Here is a 14,736-nt window from a genome sequence, read left to right as displayed (position 1 = left end):
TGATTCAAATGTTTTTACGTGTCTTTCAGGAGATAACTAGGTAGCGCATGGAGTCACACTTAGAGCACCTCACGCTGAACATCTAAAACTAGCTTTTTGGAAGATTTTAGTTCTATCCCTTCGATGCGCGTGGTTGTTCCCGCCGCGCAAGGGGATAGGGCGTGGAAATCTTCAACAGTTTTATACTTTGATGTTTTTATGTAATTTTTAAACAATGTAATGTATTTGTATTTAACATTTCATGCGCAATGAAAATCTTACTATAAATGTTTGCAATGGCCCGTGCTTAATTATCAATCCCCACTCGCGCGCGCTCGGCTGTTTCCGCCACTCAGGGCCGGGTGTGACACAGATGGAACTTTAAATTAAGTAACAAAAAGTTCAGAATAATCAAAGACAACATGTTTACTAATTAATTAAACACGAAATACAATTTACAACGTATAAGTTACATTGATCAAATGGTTACTAGATAGAAAATGTTTCACCGATCTTTCAAATTTCTTTTATCTCCCATGCTTCGTTAGACTGGTGTTTTGCTCCAATCAACATCATGACCAATACATTATACATATATGATGTATTGGTATGATCTCAATGCAACAAAACCAACAAATATATATAAGGATCACTTGAAATTTTGGCGGTAAACGTACTACTAGGAAAAAGTGAGCTGGATGCGTTGTGCAAGATCCTCAGCACTCAACTTGCATTCGATTCCAATCTGCCAAAATTATAAACCAGAATTCAACATAAATCTTTCTTAAATCACTATAAGTATAAATAGCCAGAGTAGTATTTTATTATTTATTTATTATATATTTTTTTTAGCTTTTACCCAACAAATTGTTTACTTAATATGACAGGTTTTATTTATATTTACTTAACATCAATTGTTATGATGTTAGCAATGCTTAATAAGATGTTATTGGAGCATCTTATTTATTTTTACTTAACATCATTTGCTATGATGTTAGCAATGCTCCAATAAGACTTAAGTTAAATTGTGAGTAATTTTGGAGTAGTTGGTCCTGCATCCAACACTTACAGAAGCAAATGAAGTATATACTTAATTAAGGCATGTATGCATGCAATACCTGTAAACAAAGTGCTTTAGCAGAGAACTAAATAAAGATAGGCTCACCTTAATAGTAAATGAGTTAATCATTATGTCATCAACAGTGTTGACTGTAGCCTGAAGAATTTCAAGAGATAAGTCTTCAAGAACCGACATTATCTTCGTTGCTTGTCCTGGTAACGGAGATGATACAGTCTTTAGAAGAAGATTAGCCCCTGAGAACTTTACCTCAACATCGGCAATCGAAGACTTCGAATTGGCAACAAGCTCATTAATGGTGTCAGAATTAGATGAAGAATTACAAGGTGAAGCTGGTGCTGTATAAGCCATGGATGTTAGAGATTGTAGGTATGAAGTGGTAGATGGCAACCAGTTGTGCCTGTATGGGCTCGTTGATTGTGGTGTCCTTGTAACAAAATAGAAGACATCAGCAACCCGAAAAAACACAACAGAAAATATCTGCAATTATATATTCTGTATCTAGCAACTTTTATCATAGAAAAGAACAAATCATTATGTGGACGTATATATAGAAACCTAACCAAAACAATATTGTTTTTGTTGCTATATATAATAGTTTATACAATTGTACACGAATTGTCATTTAATATCTTTTTTTAAACGAATCCTCCAAACGGGCTACAGGCTAAATTCACCGCATCGAGATACACTCGTCTTTCGATCCAGGAAAAACCCTCACCTAAGGCCAACGCCTATGAACACTCGCCCGAAAGCACGATTGTCCGGTGAGATAAAACCGTTCAGTTCAAGAATCCAACTAGTGAGAGTCACCTAATTGCCTAGTCTCTCATCATCACCCTGGTGCCTCTAAAACTAAATGTTGTGGACATGAATCGAACCCGCGTCACATGAAACACCAAGTCTCTTCCTTACCATAGTTATTAAAAGTGTGCGCCTTTTGCGCTTAAGCGCATTTAAAGCGTCAGACGAATTAATTGCGATTAGCATGCAACAGATAATTAAGGCACAATATCTTTTCCCAAAACTCACCATTCGTATTAAATACTATTTAATAATCTGTTCCTATTCTCTAGGAGTCCCTAACACTCCACTATATAAGGGGTCCATAATCAATCTTATAACACACAAAATCATTAAGAACTAAGAATATATAGGTTAGTTTTGTTCTTAATTTCCTATTTTCGGATTTCTTTCTTTACTCTGAATTTTATGTTATTTGTTTCCTATTTTATGTTTTTGTTTCTTATAATCTTATTAGTTTTTGGTTTTTCTATGTTTTGGTTTTTCGTTTTTCTAATTATTATGATGTTTTGGATTTTGGTTTTTTTTGTTGTTTTATAAACTATTTGAAGAATGAATGTATGTGTTCTTCATAAGTGTTCTATATAAGTTAATTTTTTTTGTTATTTTTATATGCATTTTATTTTTTAAAATCGGACATTTTTTTTGCGTTTATCGCCTGGGCACTAGACCCAGCCTCAATGCTTTCGAGCGCAGCGTATTCGATAACCATGTTCCTTACCATCCCCATCATTAAATATCTTAACTATCCGTTTTCTTATGGAAATCAAGAATCATATTATAAACGTAAACCAATTATAATAATACATAATAATAAGTATAATAATAATAATAATAATAATAACAATAATAATAATAACACTAGTTTAGTTTATATAATCTAATATCCCCTCTAATTAAACTAAACTTTGTTTATAGGCTAGTTTAATTAAGAGATAATTCGATCTACATCTTTCTCATTGAATGCATAATTCGATTCTTTTGCGATAAGATGCTTGCTTAATTTCCTTTGTTAATAATATTTCTTCTTAATAAGTTCTTGCCTAAGAATTCTTCCAATCAAAGAAATTTGCGAATAGTTTTCAAATTTGAGGATTTCAACATCTTTCATCTCAAAGTAGTTGTCTCGAGTACCACGTATATTCCTTGATGCAACTCTGATCAGTTGCATTTGTATTCATCATTATCACTTGGCCGCCTGCACTAGTTTGTTGGGCATCAAATATCTCTCTATCTCGTATGCTTGTGGGCTACAACAATCGAATCGGAATCTTAGTATAGATTATAATATATATGTGTGAGAGCGTACACTAAATTTGAGTATGAATAAATCAGTTTCATCTAAAAGATGAATCGTATATGCAAGCATTATTTGGTCGATTTCTTAGTGTTCACTATATGATCGTTAATTTGATCTCCATTCCAAGTGTATACCATTTACTAGCCTTGAACAAAAATGTATTGAGTTTGTCTCAATTGAAAGATCAAGGTGATGATGTAACTGTTGCAGGGTAATACACGCCACTAATCCTATACCCATGTTTTATCCTTTACCCACGTTGCTTTAGTTAAGTTCATGCAGTTGTGCATGCTTGCATTATTTCCTATTTTTATGTTTGTGGTAGTTTGTTTATTTGTTTCTTTAAATACCGTAAACTTGCGTTGAGAACAGTTAAGAAGAATATTGAAGTAAAATCATGTCTTGTTCTCTTTATTTCTTTGGAGTCTAACACGCTCAAAGGGTTACTATCTTGGAATATTAGCCATCTCGAATCGGCTTACTATCAATGGTGCTTTCATTCTCAAACCCTACGCCTTCCTACCATGAACCACAACCTCTTAAACAAACAATATCTGCCTTTGCCCATGCCGTCTCCGAACAATCGGCTGCTATGAAGGAGTTTTCCTCCAAATTGGATGTCTTCATCACTTCCTTTGCCGATGCCCAAGTCGCTCACCTTGAGCAAACAAAACTCTTATTATCTTTAGCCAAGTCCCTTGCTAAATTGAAACCGTCACTGAAACCACCAACCCTGAAAAGTGCACTAGTACATGGAACCTTTGTTCCCATTCCAACTAATCCAACACCAAAAACTACACAATGGACCCCAACACCTTTACCTCCCGCTTCCGGCGAGTCGTCGCTAAAACCAATGTCATCACTTGACATGTTTGCACCACCATTGGCACCTCCACAAATTCATCCTTCTATTACTGAAAATCTCCATATACCAATGTTCAAAACCGTTGAACCCTCAAACTCCAACTTGGTAACCGTTGAATCTCTCGTGACATCTAAGGAAAACATGACTTTGATTCAATGGGCAACCAAGCATTCGGAGTGGCACCCACCGTGGCGACCTTTTAAGATCTTTCACCACCGTTTGAACATCGATGAAGCATCTACTTCCAACGAAATATTTGAATGGATACCACCATGGCGTGTCGTTGAAACAACCCCGAACGTCACAAGTGGAAGGGTCGAATAGCGACCACCGTGGAAAATGATTCCATCCTTGAGGACAAAGACAATTTTTAGGGCGGGAGTATTGATACGTGCCACTAATCCTATACCCATGTTTTATCCTTTACCCACGTTGCTTTAGTTAAGTCCATGCAGTTGTGCATGTTTGCATTATTTCCTATTTTTATGTTTGTGGTAGTTTGTTTATTTGTTTCTTTAAATACCGTACACTTGCGTTGAGATTAGTTAAGAAAAATATTGAAGTAAAATCATGTCTTGTTCTCTCTATTTCTTTGGAGTCTAACCCACTCAAAGGGTCACTATTTTGGGAGATTAGTCATCTCAAATCGGCTTACTATCACAGGGGATCAGTATTACATCACTATGTTTGATTAAAGCAATGAATCTAGTAATAATCAAGAATGTGATGATCCAGAAAACACTTATTTTAATAATTTTACATGATCAAACAAATGAAATGTATGATGTTTATGTTGATCATGAGAAGAAAGATTCGGATGTCCAGAATGTTGAACAAAAAAAAATAATCAAAAATCACGGGTCACGTTCTTGGACACTCTCCACACATGATTATGTGACGATGAGTATATAATCTTTGAGAGGAGTTAACTAAATTCGCGAAGTGTTTTTACAAGAGCACTTCAATCAAACTAGCAAAGAATACCCACCATAACTTCCAAGTGGTAATGAAATCGATTTGTTCGATCTATATTTATATATGGGAGAAGCAGGCCGGTGATTATAGGCATGCCACTAAAACTGGTAAATGGTTAGACATAGCATTAAAGGTGGGTTTCCGACAATGCTATGTGACTAACCTATACTGGTTTATATATATCTAGACCTAATGGCTTAGAAGTACGAACTCGAGAAAAAGGGTCATGGTGAACCAAGCACATGTTTAATAAAAGAGGAAGAGAAGGCTGAAAATTTTGAATGGGAAATATGAAGAGAAAGAGCATGATGTTCTTATGATAGAAGAAATGAATGATGAAGATGTGGAGGTCTGCTATAAATTTCAAGACTTAGGACATTAGGCTTATGAATGTCCTGTAAAGAATGGTTCAACTTTACTAGAAAATAAAGAAACATATAAGGAGGAAGCTCTTGAAATAGCACTCTTGTTGGAAGATACTTATGAGGAAACCATTAAAAACAATGAACTCAAATTGGATTGCTTTGGAAGACTTGGAAACTTTGAAGACTTCTTCCTTGTGAAGGAAGAACCCGCCGCCGATGATGAAGAAACCGGATCGTTTCCTTTGATGGATTAAAGGGGTGAATTTTAGCATTTAATTAATCCATTCAAAGGAACCGAGCCAATTAGTGTTTATTTAGTTTATGTATTAAAAGACAAGTGTATTTATGTTTCTGTTGTATCTGGGCCACCAAACAGTTAGTAAATAAACGCCTATCTATGTATTCAGATGTAAACGGGAGTTAGCTACGTTGATTCACAACAAAGTAAGAATGGCGTTTGACGGTTTATTAACAACCAGGGCATTAAAATGACGCAACGGTTCTTGATGTCCCTAACCAATCCTATATAAAACAACGACAATTGTAAGCAATAGAATTTCTGTTATTATTCATTCTCTTATGTTATTTCCTTCTGCAAATTATATATGATAACTGTGCATGTGTTCCGATCATAGTATGAAGCCACAATCCAAGTGCAATAAGAGGAAGACGATCCGGGAATTGCCACCGTCTAAAAACATATATAATCGTCAACCTCGGATACCACTTCTTTGAACAATGAAAATAAAAATATAAAATTGCAGTGCAGAAACTTCAACAAAAAAAAGAATGAAAATTACTGCACATGTTTATTCTATTTCCATCAACTTTTATGACAGAAAAGAACATTTAATTCTGCAGTAATATATTACAGAGTAAAAACTTAACCAGGAAAGAATTCTTTAACTGCTGTCATCATTGACACTTTATATAACATTTTTTTGAACGACAAATAATCTCACGTGTAAACCTACTTTTTCGGGGCTATGTCCAACGCCGTGAGACCATACCCCCTGATGCGCGGGAACCGGATGGATTCCGTAAACCCTCGCCTCTTGTCGGGCTCGAACCGGGGATTAAAGCCCTGATTCGTCCCTTCACCCAGATAACCTTCGAATTGGCCCAAGTGAGAATCGGACATGCGTCTCCACTAAGGGAGGGCATGCCTCTTACCATTAGACCAACTTCTCAGGATTGATGCTTTATATATAACTAGCACAAATATATAAATGTTTTTTTTAAATATTCAGTGCATCTTATAGTTATTAAGTTGTTACAAGTCATGATTAGATCTGACAAACCTGGGGCTAATGGGCAAGCTTGGCCTTGGGCTCAAAGGTGGTTTTCTAGGGCTCAGAGGTAGGGTTCTGGGACTTGAAATGAGTCTTGGGCTCAGCACATCACTGTACACTTTTCTTTTCTTCTTAGCTTCTAAAGATTGCAGCACTTGTTGCAATTCAGTGATGTAGTCAATTACACCTCCAATTATTGATGCTTGATCTCCCTATAGTTTGCATAAACACATGATCATAAGGGGTCTATAGAATTGCATATTAAAGTTTTGACTAATTAGTTTAAAGGTTGCTTGCTCAAAACTATCTCATGGAACCGCATAATTATACGCATGCACATGGCTTCAACATAAGAGAAAGACACTGAGTGGTTTGGGATGGCAAATGCCGCAAAACCACCATATATAGCAAGATGAATAATTAGTGTATTATGCGGTTTTTATAAGAAACTGCCCTATGTATATTATTAATACATGACTAGACTATCCTAAAACTCCCTCATAATCATATACATGATGAACACATTTATTCGTATATCATGTTTGAATGTCCATTTTTCATAAAAGAGAGAACAAATGAATGGAGTATGATATACCCTTTTGACATAAAAACAAGGCATTAGCGACCGGAGGATCGCTAAGTGTACGTTCATTGTCTTCCTCCAGTTCCTCTCCACGGTGACATGATTCGTTTTCAACGGCCCCTCTAAACTTTCACAGCCTTCATCAACTTGTGATGACACTTTTTTCCTCTTGGTTCCTCGTGAAAGCGCCTCAAGCTCAACGTCCACAAGTTCTTGAACGTCACTCGAAGAGATTGATTTCTGCGAAACTAACGGGGTGAAGGTTGTGAAATTGTGATCAGAAACGCCCTCTAACGCCTCCAGAATAGTGAAGATGTCGTCGGATGAAGTTCCAGCAAAGTGGTCGGCAGAAGGGTCGAAGAAATCAGGTGAAAAGTTAGCCATGTTTGATCGTTTAGAAGGTGTAGTAGTTAAGTTAATCGGAATAAAAGTAGAAGGTAGGTTGATGGGAAGATAATAGAGATCCTAGTAGGGTATGAAAGATAGTGTTTCTTGTGAGGATAGTGGAAAGAGAAAGGCCCAAATCAGGAAATATTAATAGGCAGATTATGGATGGTGACTTATCTATCGACATCATCCTCTCTCTCTCTCTCCAACCATGATTCTCCTATCTTTCGGTGCACCTTTTCGTGAAGCATGCATGTTACTACTTAATTAACCAAATGATACAACATAATGTTTGTGTAATGATGCAACACTAGTAATTAATGCAACCGTCTTAATTAAGGGCGAGCGCCTCTCTTCGTGCAAGTCTACCTGTCCATATGTATATTTCACTCTAGCTATCTTCATGTACCACTACTAGAAGACAAGGGTTTTACCGTCTGTGAAAGTCATCACGGAAGGAATACTCTAGTTTATTGTCGACGATATCTCTTTTGCGGTTGGGAGATGGAAATATTCCAATGAAATTATATATAGCTTCCTCCATAAAGGTGGTAAAATTAACCTAAAAGTTGGTAACTAAACATGTTAGGTTTTAGTAAGGACTTCTTAACAACACATGTAATTATTGTTTTCAATTCAATAACTATTTGCTTTTCCAAGATGTGCCAAATGATAGAAGGATTGCCACAGGTTTTGCTAAATAATGTGTGGCACGATATACAAGGGATATGTTGTGATGGTAAGATGTCGTGTTCATAGATGAAAATTTTAAATCTTACAAACTATAGGTATATGTGATTTATAGAAGTATTGTACTTTGTGGTTAAAAATACGTGTTACACGAAAAAGTATATATTATGATTTGGTTAGTTGTTTAATGACTGTTATTATATAAAAGTATGAGTAGCTTTTTTTTTTTCAAAAGAAGAAAAAAGAAAAAAGAGTATAAATAACTAAATAGTAATTTATTTTAAAACTATGCTATTTTATATTTCAAATATAACGTATATAAAAAACAAGAACTACTAACACATACCACTAACAATACTCCTGAATTTACATTTTGTTCATTATGAGACATGAACAATCATCACTTTGACGGAAACATTATTTTATGTACTCCTTGATACTACTATGTTAGAAGCCATTTGTTATTGTTAATAAATATATAAATTGAAGTTATTAGATATTGGTTGCCTGAAAAAATAATTGTACGATAAAAAAACAAAAAAAGGAGAATTCTTTCTTTTAATAGATGCTGAATGAGAAGTATAAAAATTAAATGAAATTCATGCGATTCAAGCGACCTTGTAAATTTATGGTAAATAAATAGTATTTATGAATTCCCACTTGAAGAATGTTTTGGTCTGTAATTTAGCTTCCATCTATATATATACTTGTTGGGTGGTACCATTTGTATTTAATAATTTTTTTCCTTTAAGAAAAAAAATAGTTGTACGAATATTCATATACAAATAGTAAAATACTTTAATTATATCCGGCAAACCTGAAAAAATCAAAATGACAAAGTAGATTATATATTGAATTTAAGTCGGTGTGAATTGAAAATATTGTTGGGCATCGATCAATACATTGACGCTATAGAATTGCATTGAATAAATTAATCTTCTATGCCATGCGGTAGAGGTGTAAAAAACAGGTCGAACCTGGTCCAGACCTTTATCTGAAATAGGTTTTTTAGAAGATTTACTTAGCTATCGAATCCAAACCCGGCACTACCCATTGGATACGAACATGATGTGCATTTCAACACTAGAAACCGAACCCAATTATACCTGAAAACCGGTTCTAATTCCATACCCAAAACTTCGGCTTTTCCCATACCTATATTGAGTTTTTTAAAACTCGAAAACAGTGTTTTTTCGGGGTATCACCGTTGGGATGAACTTGGGCCGAACATACCGTATTCCAACGGCGTTATTGTCGCCTTAAGGTTACACAAGGTATAAATACTCGCTTGACGTTTGGGTGCGGTCCAAGCAAATAAAAAGCATCAGAAACACAAAGATGCTCTAAAAAACCACTCGATAATGGCTTTCAAAAGAGCCACCTATTGCATGGGCGTGGGTTCTACGGCTACCAAACCAACCCTGCTAGAAGTTCTTTCTAAAATACAAAACAAAGTTGTTAAGACTTATTTCATATTATGTTAAATGTCATTCGTTCTAAACAAAGCTCGATACGTTTATTGTAGTTCTCTGTTGAATTCGGATTCCAACAAAACTTTGAATACCCATTTGGATATATTTTGTAAAGTGTTGAACACTACGGATCGAGAAAAACCACAAATGCCAACCGTCGGAACTATTTGTTATTCCGATATACATGCTGATGCATTTTGGGAAGGAATAGGAGATTTCATGATTCAAGAGGGTTTGCCATTTTGATGACCACTTTGACAACCCAAGACTGGCGCACCTCATCTAAAAAACCTCTGCAGTCACATTATAATCATGTAGGCTGTAACGACCCTCGAAAATATTTCCAAAATAACCAAGAGTCCAAAATACCCAACGCTTATGACGAAAATCAGAATATCTTTTTTATAACGCGTATAACTATTGTTATACGAGAATTCCATTGGAGATAGATGAGTGTCCCAACTACCCCCTAAATTTATTATACGGACAAAAAGCATATCCTCCAAGGTTTGTATAGTTCGTTCACTTTTTCCATCAGTTTGAGTATGATATGTTGTACTTAAATTTAAACGCGTACCCATAACTTTTTGGAAGTTTTTCCAAAATTGGAAGTAAAACGACTCTCTATCAGATATGATAGATAGTGGCACACCATGTAAGGATACTATGTTCTCAACGTATAATTGTGCTAACTTGTCCATGTTGAATGATTCTTGAAACGAAATGAAATGGGCAAACTTAGTAAGCATGTCTACAACAACCTAGATTGCAACATTTTGAGGAGAAGTTTTTGGTAACTTCATAATGAAATTCATGGTTATCATATCTCATTTCCATAATAATATTTCTAGTTGTTTTAATAGACCTAACGGCTTTTGATATTCTGCTTTTAACTTGGAACAAGTCAGGCATTAGCAACATATAAAACAATGTCCCTTTTCATACCAATCCACCAATAATTGTTTTTGAGATTATGATAATTTTGTCACTTCCCGATACATCATGTACTTTGTATTCTAAGCTTCTTCAATAATTTGGACTCTTAAATCTCCGACAATTGGTACCATTTTTTTTTCTATTGAGTCTAAGTATTTCATCAATTCCCTTAACTAATTGATCAATGGTGCCAACTTCTGAGCTTCTTTAATTTTGTTTTTCAAGTCGACTTTGAGCTATAATTTGAGTGCTCGAACTCTTTTCGGTTTTATTGTGTTGTTTTCTACTTAACGCATCTGCAACTACGTTGGCTTTTCCATCGTGATATATGATCTCACAATCACAGTCATTGAGATTTCTATTCAACGTTGCCTCATATTCAACTCTTTCTGATGAAAGATATGCTTTAAACTCTTGTGATCGGTATAGATTGTGAATTTAGCATCGTAAAGATAATGCCGCCATAACTTCAATGTGAAAATTATAGCGCCTAACTTGAGGTCGTGTGTGGTGTGATATAATATATATATATATATATATATATATGGGAATGTTAACGTACAAATGAAATTAACATGCTAAACGTGAGAATTAAGTGAGTAATTATGTAAGTACTCTATGATAATTACTCTTCTTGATTCTCACGTTTAGCACACTAATTTCATTTGTATTTTATCCATACCCTATATATATATTTTCCTTGTATATTTTATATAATATTTTATTAGTTTTTGTTCGTTTTTAGTTAAAATTTATATACTACTAACATAATTGTGTTTTGCAGGTTCCGGAAGTTGATCGTAGTTGAAAACGGCGAAAAACTAGTCAAAACAAGGCTAAACGAGAAGATGGAATGCGTCTGGAAAGAAACCGGAAAAAGAAACGATCAGAACGAATGGTCGGACCGGCCCTGCCCTATAGACCACGCCGCGCAATGCGGCCAGGTGGTCTGGCCCTGGTCGCGCGGCACCTAGACCCACGTTTTCCAGAATGTTCCCGATTTTTTCCAGTTTTGGGCCCAGTTCAATATAAATACACCCTTAACGGTAACCTGAAAAAAGACCCTTCAACCAACAGATAAATTTGGAGTTTCTTGGAACTATTATTGGAGTTATTTGGCGGTTTTGAAGGCAAAGAATCACCCGGTGAATAACTTTACGTTCAAGATCGAAGACTACGGGTTTTATCGCCCTTTAATATTTTCTTTATACTATTTTTCACCATGATTTCTTATATTATTATTTTGTTTGATTTTAAGATTTTAAGCTAAACATTATAGACTGCCTAGGCTTATGATGAACTTCTGTTAAATTTTGATTTTGTTTGGATATTATTTTTCGTTATGATTTTATGAATTAGTAAACTGTTTGATTTTATTTTATTGATGCAAATGTGTGCTTGGTTTTGATTGATCATTTTTATCATTTCACATTATCCTTGGTGATTGTCTGTCATATAATAGGATTTTGTTAGGTCATTTTGTGTGTGTTCATGACTAGTTTGTTGTTGATTTGCAATAAAACCATAGGAATAATATTATTAGTCAAACAAATAAAAGTGTCCTGCTAACCTAAAAAACTGTAAGGTGATAGGTTATTGTTAGATCGTTGTTGATTAAGATTCCTGGATTTAGTTTTTCGTAAAGAGTCCGTCTAGGTTTGACTAATTAACATTGTCTAGCGAGTCAATTGAGTTTATTAGGCTACCTTTGATTTCCGCGTTGTATGGTAGGATTTCACTATCAAGGTACTCATTCATAATTAATTAAATAACTGTAAGTAAGTTTAATATATAAACTTATGTGTCTTAAAACTTATTAGAAACCGATAGCTGTTTTCTTGAGAAGGATCAGGGGTCTTGTTCGGGTTTTCTTTTGAGTGTCTATTTTACGATCCAAGTTTCATAACAAGTATTTTCCAATTAATTGATAACTGCAACTTAAGGGATTCAAGCCTAGGTGGTTTTGTTTATCATCTGGGTAAGTCAAACTATTTGTCTTGTGTTTTATTAATTGTCTTTTCTTAATTAATTAATTTTTTAGTTTAGTATTTAATTACTTGAAAACCCCCTTTAAACAAATATAAAAATAAATAGTCATGTAAGTCAGTTGAGTCTAATTACTTAATTTACGTAATTTAAAGAGTCTGTGGGTTCGATATCCGGACTTACTAAACTGCACTAGAGTCGACCATTATAGTTTCCGGTTAGTAGTTTTAGTTAAGTTTAAGACTCTAGAATTTATTACTTAGTGTCTAGATTAGTGTGTTTTTAATTGACTACTTTTAGGACATCAAATTTTTGGCACGGTTGCCGGGGACTCTTGGCGATTGCGATATTAGCTTCGATTAGACTTACTTGCTATATAAGTGCTATTTGCTTTATATATTTTTTCTGAGTCGTAAGAGTCTAATATAAGTTTTAGTTTACTTTTGTTTTAATTTTAAGTTTTCGAGTCTATTTACTAGGTCCTTTGTGTTTTTTTCAGGTTTATGCCTGTTTTGGATAAAAATCACTCAAGGATAATGTATCCAAATTCGTAAATGTGAGGTAAAGTGCTAACTCGATAATATCGAATGAGTAATCGTAATCAGGGTGAACACGGTGATTTGATCACGAGGGAAAAAAGCCCTTAACCAAGATAGTCTTACTTCGGTCAAAACTTATCAAGGTAATCTCTTGGTCGAATTTCCCCGATCAAGGATTAATTAAGTAATCGTTGGTCGAATCTTTTCGGTAAGGATCAACAAGGTAACCTTTGGTCGTTAAGTATGTGATTATCGTGATCTCCGGCACAAAAAACCCTCGGACGGTGTAAACTATCACCGTCGATTATATTGATAATAAAAGGTGGTTACAAGTGTTTGGAGATTGTGATCGATATTACAACGAAATGCTAGTGTGTAGAGAGAATTATAAGTTCTGCTCTAGTGTGTGTCTACAATGTGTCCTATAACTGATCATAATCTCAATTATATATAATAGATAATAACTCAATGGAGTTATTAATAATAAATGCCATTAACTAATTTTCCTAAAAATCCGTCTTTATCTTCAATGTAAATGTAACAGCCACTTTGACCACGTGCTCCATCACTCATGCTGCGAAATAGGGGGTAGACTAGGTCTTGTAGCCGTTACACTTGATAAATATCAGCCTTCATATAAGAAATAACCGTTAATAACACCAAATACCGAGGATCCATGATCCTGACATAGCTCTGGAACTCGTCAGAAGGATAATTGATCCAGATACGTAAATATCTTCTTGACTACAAGTTAGTAGATAGAATGAGTTTTCTAATCGTTATACCTGCTAAATATTAGATTACACATGAGAACAACCGTTAGTAAATAATAAGTACTGTGGATCCTTGATCCTGACGGGATTTGGAACACACGCTAAGGATAAGTTATCCAAAACATATGCCAGGATAACATATCCACAGTGTCAAATTTCTGTGCACTAACAATGCCACATCTTCGTTTGCAAGGACCAATACTGGATAATCTTGGATTTTCTCCATTTAAGTCTGAGGCTAGTTCATCATCAGCAAAATAACCGTCATAGTCTGGTTCTACACCGCAAAGTTCACCACCATAAAGCCCGAAAATTTTACCTGACGTTAACAATAACAGAACTATTTCCTTGCAAGATTTCGATGGTTTCACCAGAAACCATTCGCCAATCATCATTCCCGAAATCGATAATCCAAACTCATGCCAGATTCCGTCTTACGTCATGAACGCTCTCACCCAAGCAAACCAATTTCATGGGCGTGAAGACTAAGATGCACCAACACATATTAACTGGCTCAACCATGTTCTTAAGACTTTTAATTACAGGGTTCTATTGAAGATGCTATTTTCTTACATTTATTTCCTTTTTCACTTGCAGGATGGGAAACTCTTTGGCTCAACACGCAACCACCTGACACATTCATCACTTGGGAGGCACTTCGTTCAGCAATTATCAAGAAGTACTTCCCGCCTGCTAAAGCATCTCACCTTCG

At 35.1% G+C, this 14,736-nt stretch overlaps 1 protein-coding gene across 2 annotated transcripts; it reads right to left on the bottom strand.

The window, feature by feature from the left end:
* Positions 1 to 372: 372 nt before the first annotated feature.
* Positions 373 to 7,949, bottom strand: LOC143580938 (transcription factor SPEECHLESS-like). 2 transcript variants are annotated; one of them, XM_077063842.1, is made up of 4 exons: positions 7,254 to 7,949; positions 6,668 to 6,870; positions 1,145 to 1,484; positions 373 to 724 (listed from the first exon to the last, which is right to left on the bottom strand). In XM_077063842.1, the coding sequence occupies exons 1-4, from the start codon at positions 7,623 to 7,625 to the stop codon at positions 659 to 661; spliced, it is 981 nt and encodes a 326-aa protein (XP_076919957.1). In that variant the 5' UTR covers positions 7,626 to 7,949; the 3' UTR covers positions 373 to 658. The 2 variants fall into 2 exon arrangements, with proteins under 2 accessions (XP_076919957.1, XP_076919956.1); XM_077063841.1 differs by lacking the exon at positions 373 to 724 and having other exon boundaries at positions 1,066 to 1,484.
* Between the last annotated feature and the right edge of the window lie 6,787 nt (positions 7,950 to 14,736).

Source organism: Bidens hawaiensis, unplaced genomic scaffold (assembly GCF_021521415.1).
Source record: "Bidens hawaiensis isolate Kalapana, Puna unplaced genomic scaffold, B.hawaiensis_p1.1 tig00030768_1, whole genome shotgun sequence".
In the NCBI taxonomy this organism is placed as follows: domain Eukaryota; kingdom Viridiplantae; phylum Streptophyta; class Magnoliopsida; order Asterales; family Asteraceae; genus Bidens; species Bidens hawaiensis.
This window is presented reverse-complemented; position numbering and strand designations above follow the sequence as displayed.

Bases quoted from the DNA above. Each gene is read 5' to 3' on its own strand.
- LOC143580938 (XM_077063841.1), bottom strand. From the start codon at position 7,625: ATGGCTAACTTTTCACCTGATTTCTTCGACCCTTCTGCCGACCACTTT. The intron at 6,871-7,253 runs GTATATCATACT...TGCAAACTATAG, and splicing joins CTTGTTTTTATGTCAAAAGG to GGAGATCAAGCATCAATAAT. The intron at 1,485-6,667 runs GTTTGTCAGATC...TTTTGTTACAAG, and splicing joins AGCTTGCCCATTAGCCCCAG to GACACCACAATCAACGAGCC.